Source organism: Octodon degus, unplaced genomic scaffold, assembly GCF_000260255.1.
Source record: "Octodon degus isolate 3935 unplaced genomic scaffold, OctDeg1.0 scaffold00031, whole genome shotgun sequence".
Lineage (NCBI taxonomy): Eukaryota > Metazoa > Chordata > Mammalia > Rodentia > Octodontidae > Octodon > Octodon degus.
The window spans coordinates 7,596,669-7,604,885 of NW_004524607.1; the positions used below are offsets into that span (position 1 = coordinate 7,596,669).

Sequence of the window (8,217 nt, forward strand, 5' to 3'; positions counted from 1 at the left end):
TACGTATGAACAGGTGGCACTGAGAGAAAGCATGATTTGGAAAGGTATGACCACTGGCCTACATGTACATGGGAAATCTCTCTAGATCAGCCTCCTTCAGGTGCTGGTTCTGGGATTGGACAGCCTCTTTAGGGGAGTAGGGAGGAGGATGCTTTCGTTACTTGCTTTCTTTTTCATTTTATTTTTTACTTCCTGTTGTCTTCCCTCCTTCTTGGCTACCCCATCCTCAGAAACCTTCCCATCTCTGCATGTCAGCAGTGCATGCTGAAGGCTGTACCACAGCCAGTTCTCTTAAGTTTTCCATTGACTGAGCATTTGCATAGCGCCTATTTTGGAAGCAGGCACTGTAGGAGCTATCTGTATAGAGGAAAAGCAGGTAATCATGGCTATGATACTCCAATTGTCAAGAAAGAAAGACAAATTAACATTCGTGAAGTTCAAAATCTTGGATATTATAATCCAGTTTCAAAGTAAAAAACTAAGTTACCTTCACGAACATAAACTTTTCCTGTGCAGAAACATAATATAAAAATAATATCTACTGATATCTATAGAGTAAGACCAATTATTTCTGGAATTGTGGAACTTATCTTTTAATGACTGTCTCTTCATTATCTCTGCTGACAGATTATATATACATATCTACATACATATATGAATATGTAATACACATTCCTGCTGTTAAAAATAGGCATGGTTGACTATTGCTTGTTCTTATTCCTTTCAGTTGGCACCAATATTAATCCCACAGGAGCAGGTTTGAAAGAAGAAGATGGTAAGTTTCAGTGTATGTTTCCTTCCATCTTGTAATACCACACTTTTTTTTTTAATCCAGCTTCTGGACTTCCCTGGATGTAGGTAAAAATATCAGAACTGGATATCCCTGAATAGACTATGTGGTACTGTAATCTGCCTTTGCCTTGGTATCATGTTGCCAAAACGAATTACTCTTCTTAGGATAAGACTATCCTAAATCGGAGAATGCAATGATACATTCTGAACTATTTCTACCCGATGATTTCCTTCATTCTTGTATCCATTGGGGAGCATGATATAAAGTCCTTTCTAGTTTTGCTCTTCAAACAAGAGAAGTGTAATTTTTTTTCTCAGGTTTTATTCAGAAATCTAGAGATAAGTCTTAACCTAACTTTCTATTCTTAGAATTTCATTAAAATGCTCAGCTATTGTAATAATGAGAGTCCATAAACTAAGAATAATTAAGTCCTAGGAAAAGCATTTTCCTTAGTGTCAACAGTGGTGAAAATAGTACATTGACTATTTACTTTCTATAATTTTCTAAAGATCATTTTTACAAAGACTTTTATAGCTGTTATCTCCTTTAAATCACCATAGTGTCCTTTGAGTTCAGGTCTGACATTCGCTGGGCATGGATTATCTATAATGCTTACCCTTCTTTCCTCATTCATTATATGAACCATACACAAATGCCTCAGATACTACTGAGGGAATTAAACAAATTGATGCAAATGCAGCATTTAACCAGTGCTTGGTGCAGCAATGATCATTGAGTAGGTTTCTGCTTTTGCTAGTATTAAGGTTGTTGTGTCCACAAATTCTTGGTCTCCAAAGTCTCACATGCCCACACTGAAGCTACTGGGGGCATGCATGATATGGACAGATAGGGCTGCTTTCTCTGCTTAGATGTAAAGCTTGCCTAAATGACACTCGTAATGTGCATGGCTATTCATTGGGATGAGACACCTTCCCTCCTTAAGCCTTATTTCTTGTTCAGATCATGGGTTTATCCAGAGCACAGCTCACTTAATGTTACTGGTGAAGCAAGCAACGTGATGCAGGTGGAGCATTTAGCAAAGAACCGAGCCAAACAATGATCACTGGATAGGAATCATCTTTTTTGAATATTGTTGTCTTTATGTCCACAAACACCTCCTCTGGAAAAAAATCTATGCATATGAGTCAGTGACATTGGAAATACATATGACGTGGAAAATTAGGCTTGCTTTCTTCTATCTTGAATTAGACTAGATCAAAGTATGATTATTTTGTCCCTTCTTGGATCAGAGAGATTCACTTTAGTAGAAACACCTGATTTCAGTGGAATGTAGAAAACTAAAAGCAGCTCAATTTTCTTTTATTTTCAATCAATCATGGATTTGAGCAGCTCCTGCTTTGTGGGAAGCACTGTACTAGATGCTGTAAATGCAGAAGAATGATGCACATTCTTGGATATTACAATCTAGTTTTGCTAACAAAGGAAAATATGTATCCCTCAGTAACTTCAGTATGTTCTTATCAGCAATATAAATAGCATGTAGGAATTACATAGAATGAGATCATCATATTTGGAACTGTGAGGCTTCCATTTTTAATGAGGGTCTCAGGCTGGGATTTGGGTCAGTGGTAGAGTGCTTTCCTAGTGTCTCCAAGGTCCTAGATTTGAATCCAAGCGGGGAGAAGAGGAGGCTCTCCTGTCTCTGCATTAGAAGAAAGAAAGAAGAAAGAAAGAAAGAAAGAAAGAAAGAAAGAAAGAAAGAAAGAAAGAAAGAAAGATATATATATGTATATATATATATATATATATATTATCATCTGAATGAGGAATTGACTCTTTCTTGCTCTCATTTGCTTTAGTTGTCAGTATTACCCCAGATCCTGAAAATTTTCAGAAAAGCAAAGTTGGTAAGTTTTTGTATCTCTGCTTTTGTCTCATGGTGCAGCATTTTGTTTTAGCTCCTGACTACCTTAACTGCAAACTTCCCTGGCCTCAGGTAGAAAAGCCAGACCCCTGCCTATTTCAGAACAGAGTGAGGGCATCGTTTCCCAGGAGTCATCCTTTTAAGTATAACTCCCACTTCAGGTTTTATCACAGAAATAGACACGTGACTTGTTTAATCTGTCTTTGGAAAGACTCATACTGAAATGTTCAGCCTCTAAAGTAAAAATAAATGTCCATTTGCTAAAGATAACCAACATACTAGGAGACTTTCTCATACGGGCTCTAAATTCAGTTCTTCATTCAAACACAGGGCTGATCAATAATGCACCTATCATTGGGGAAGTAAAGTTGCTAATTTAGCACATAGCACAGTGTCTGGCTCAGTAGTTATGACACAACAGGGGTTACCTCTTGTTAAAATTGAATATCTCTTCTGTTTTCTGTGCAGATTTCACACATGCACACACATAAGACACATGCACACACATATACCCACTGTCAAATAATGGGCAGGAGTAATTGACTGGACTGTTCTTATTGTCATTTCCTCTAGATGTCAATAGTACTGATCCTGAAGCTTTGCTGAAAGGTGAAAATGGTAAGTTTTCATGTCATTGTCTCCTGCTGTGGCACTGTTTTCATGCAATCATCTTAATTCTGTATGTCCTTCACTTATGGTAGGAAAATCAAAGTGGTTGTATATTGGCAAATAGATTGACATTTCGAATTAGTCCATTTCTGTTGTGTCATATTATCATAAGAAAAATCTGGTTTTCATAAGGCATAACTATAAATTAAAAGATACAGTGACATGCCCTGAACTGCTTCAGCAAAGGGAATGCATTTAACTATATGTCTATGTGACACTGTGAAGTCAAATTACTTAGGCTTCTATTCCTCCTTTGAGATAGAGTCATAGAACAAGAAATCCCCAGGGAAATGCCGTGAAACATGATGGACATGTGGCGGGGTGGGAAGCGTATGGCTTCTGAGCCGCAGATGCTGCAGCTCAGCTGTCTCAATGGTCAGCTGTAGGAACATGGGGAGTGACATCACTTGTGAGCAATGAATTGAGAATAATTACATGAAACTCACAGTGTTGAAGCTCTAAGGCCCAGATGATAAATGTCTGTCAGAGATCTACTTGGTAGGCTTAGGATCAGTGCTTGACTCTGCCTTTCACTCTCTACGTACACACCAGGAACTTGAGCTGAATCATCAGACCCACACTGTTGACCTTTCCTCTGGTTCTAGTGTCCACAGAGCTATACACTTCTACTGCCACATCAGGCAAAGAAGGCAGTAATGCTCCCTGATGAAGAGTAAGGAGGTCGGACCATATTTCCAGAGGAGTTCCCTTCTTACATCAAGGGCTAGTGATGCATGAGCTCTGAAGAGGGAGGAGGTCATGTAAAATAGAAATTTCTATAGAGAGAAGCTTGGTATTGTGACTTCTCATGCAGTCACGGTAGCCCACTGTCAATGGCTCTAATCATGACTTGACATCCCATATTATTTGCAAAAATTCAAAGAATCTTGACTTCAATTACCCAATAACATAATACCACCCAGAAGAGGAATTTGGTAAAGACAGAGCAGTGCGCCACTGTCACCAACCAGCTTCCTTAATTTAAATTAACAGCACCAAACATCCTTGTATTGCCCTGCTGCTCTAGATCTTCTGATATGTGCCAAGTGTAAGGGTCAGATTCTCCTAAACAAGAACTCATCTTGGTATAGCTGCCTGATCTTTGTAGGTCTTGTTAGTTAGCTGAACTGGGAGATATAGAATCTGAGTGTTTCTAATAGCGTATTGCTGGGGTGAGAATCTGGGGCTGCCACTTTAGAGATGCATGATATCTGGTCAATCATCTTTTTCTGCATTTTATTTGCTTTTTTTGAAAAAATATACATGCAATTCATTCTCTCTTATAGGTTGTTGTAACAATTAATGTAAAATTTCACATACAAAATGTCAGGGGTTATTATATATTATTTCTATTACTTAAAGACATTTTGAGGACAAAGACATTCTACACAAGTGCCTTTTATTCCAAACTAAAGCATGCACTGAAAATGCAACATTATGTTTTTAATATTAAGAGGCTTTTAGACAGTTCAATCAAGGTTGTTAATGGAGTTGAGTTACAAGCTGAATCTCACCCTTAGTCATTGTAGTGGGCAGGGCAGATGTTGACCTTTGGAATTGGATGTGGTGGGTGGTGTCACTTCAACACCTTGTGATATCTCCTTATTGTGTGTCCCATGTTGTCACAGCACAGTAAAATTCATGACCCCACTTCTTTTAGGTTTGCTGGGCCTGCAGCTCACCAGCACCTCTGCCTACTACACCTACCTCCTGCTGCTGCTCAAGAGCGCCCTCCACGGGACCATCCTTACTTTCTGTCTCTGCAGAAGGTCAGCTGTCTGCCAGCACAGGAAGAGCACCTGAGAAATGGAGACACGCGGGCCCATGGTGTCCCTGCTGCTTCCTGTTCCCAGCAGCACCTGCTGAGAGTCTGCTGGAGCAGCCTCCTTAAGGCCACGTGGACATATAGAGCAAGTTTCCCAAACAGCAGGCAAACTCCACAACTTCATGCTATCACAACACGACACAGCCCAAGGTGCCTGAGACCCTTTACCCCATAATTTCTACAGCTCCTCCATCCAGCTTGGATCCTGACAGAGTCAGTGTCCAGCTCTCACCAGCTCTGGCCTGCCCCTCTGTGAGCATGGAATAATAACCCCTGGAAATCACCACTCTACCCACCCTGCCTCAGCCTTCTTTGTTTTTGAAGTGCATTTTGATAGTCACAATACTAATAAATATTTTTTAATTCAGATTTTGTCCATGCATGCATTCATTTAATGAAATTTCAATTCAAGGTGAGAAACAGCATTCAGACTGACCCATGTCATGCTAGTAAGGTTGCAGCACTACATTTCTGTCTCTGTCCTGAGAGGTGGTTATGTCCTTGTCCCCAGGAATTGCCTTCAAGAGAAGACACAATCAAGTGAAAATAAGCACAGCGCTGCTCTCCTCAAGGTTAGCAGATTTAGCTTCATTTAGCCTGAAACTTCCTATGCCAAAAGAAGAGTGTAGCATGTCTGGCAGTACTGGGTCCATCTGGCATTCATAACAGCCTATATCCTGAACCTCAAAAGTCCCTGGAGATAGGCTCTAGCCCCCCCGAGTAGCAGTGTACTGGAGAATGTGAATACATGGACTCTGGACCCAAGGGTATGTGTTTCAGTCCTGAGTTCAAAATTCAGTATCTGGGTGACCTCTGACATTAGCATTATCTGTGTCAAAATTTCCTCCTCTAGAATAAAGTTAGGCATGTCTCCTGGGATCATGAGGATCAGAAGACTTACTCCTGCCTGCCACAAACAATCCTTAACATATCATCGTGTTCGCAACTCCTCTGTAGGATGTGGGGATTCTGTGTGCACAAAGACAAAATACAGAAGATGACCTCTGTTCTTAGCATTTGGCAAGCAGGATGACTAGAAAAGAATAGCGACTTAGCTTCTCCCATTCCCCAGAGAGTCCATGATTCTGGTCAAGCTCCTCAAAGAAGATACAATTATTGACCATAGCTCACAGATTGGAAAAATCAATCTACCTGCTAAAGACATTATATTTAAGTAGTGATCATAACTTAAAACCAGGTCTCTAAGAATACAACATACGTATCTTTCCCTATCTGTGTATATACATATATAATTCTCCTAATGCCACGTATCTGTCCCTTCTCCCCTAATGTCATGTATATTTCCTTTCATTTAGGTCAATTATGAAAACAAAAATATATGTTGCTTTCTTATTGAGGGATGCTTCCAATAACTCAGCGAGAATTTCCTCAGAGTTAGGAGTGTATCTCTGTTTCCTCCTCCTGCACACACCAGGCCTCTGCTCATCACTAATTTCACATTTGGTAAAACTATGACCTACCTTGAAGTTATTATAAATATCCCCTGTACTATAGATACAGGGAGAAATCCTGCCTTGCTCTCGCTGTCCATGCAAGAGTCACCAATACACAACTGCTCATTTCCAGAGAGCAGCAAAGCAGCGAAAGGTGAACCTCAGACACAGGGCGAACTTGCACCATGCCCTCGGCTGTGGTCAGCACTCTGAGACCCAACTCCACCCAGGGACATTCTGCTAGGGTCAGGTGCATTTCTGGGGTAGGAGCTGGCTTCCTTAATGGTCCAGGACTTCATCACCAGAGCACACCTGCTCCAAGAGGGAAGCAACCCAGCGGAGGGGGGGGGCCTCAAGCCCAGGAGTCACATGCCATAGGCAGAGCCAGCCCTGGAGCTCAGCTGCTTTCTTCTATCTGTACCATTTATCTTTTTTTTAGGCACACAAAATTTTCATACATTTATGGAATCTTGTGTTGATTTGATGTTTGCACATATCACGTCATGCTTAAATCAGAATAAGCTTATCTTTCTCCTCATTCATTTCTTTTCCAGGAAAGCCTTTCTCCTATATTATTTGTAAAATATTTATTTATTTATTTGGTAAAGTTCTTGCTCCACAGCTCTAACTCATAGTGATCCTCTTGTCTCAGCCTCCCCAGCACTGGGATTACAGGCATGTGACACCACACTTAGTTTTGGTGGCTGGCAAGGTGCACTCCTGGTTCTGGGGCTGGCACAGCATGTAGTGCCTCATATCAAACCCAGGTCCTTGTGCTTGCCAGGTGTAACTTAGACTGCCAAGCTATCTCCCTAGCCTCCTATTTTTAAAATAAAACAACACAGCATATTTTATTTTCTATATTTATTCCCATCTGCTTAAATCTATCCAGTTTTAGAAAAATGTATCCAAATTAAATATTTTCAGCTTCCTAAACAAAGTAACATATCCAGTGGTTGAATTTAATGAATTAATAACAGCAATCATTTGTGTAGCATTTTCTGTGCCCTGTGTGGGTTTAAGTGTATTTTGAGTCATTTAATTCTCACAAGCACACTCTGAGTTGTATATAGTTGTCTCTATTCTATAAAAGGAGAAATTGAATTGAGGAATTTCCTCAAGTTATACAGCTAATAAGAAACAGAGCTGAAACTGATCCTGAGTTGCTTGGCTTCAGAGCTCTGCTCTTGTCCTTTGCATTACCTGTTCCTGTAGTGAGCAAAACGTTTTACTGTCCACTAAATTTTCCTTCCTCATCAGATGCAGGAAATTTTCCTTCCTCATCAGATGCAGCTCTGGTGAGCAGAATGGCCTCTTAGCCTGCCCGACCTATGCATATTTGTTCTCTGGTCCAGCTGCTGTTCCTACGGTCACAAGGCTGTAGACAATGTCTTGAACTGGGGAAACTTTTACACACTGTTCTCCCACCAACGAGACGACTTCTATGACTCAAGTCCGTGGTGTGTTTTTGGATGGAATAAATATGAGAACAGCCAGCTGCATTTCTAGCCTGAAGCAAAGATTTACACAATTCCACATGAAGCCATTCTATCTCAGTCCTCACAGAGATAAAATACTCCATACACTTTAT

The 8,217-nt window shown here is 40.4% G+C and overlaps 1 gene segment (V, D, J or C); it reads left to right on the forward strand.

Annotated features, from left to right (window-relative positions):
* The window catches only part of LOC101579663, an 11,773-nt gene extending 8,952 nt beyond the window's left edge, over window positions 1-2,821 (forward strand). The window contains 3 exon segments of the C gene segment in view: window positions 728-775; window positions 2,614-2,661; window positions 2,751-2,821. Coding sequence covers window positions 728-775; window positions 2,614-2,661; window positions 2,751-2,821 — 167 coding nt within the window.
* Window positions 2,822-8,217: the final 5,396 nt, after the last annotated feature.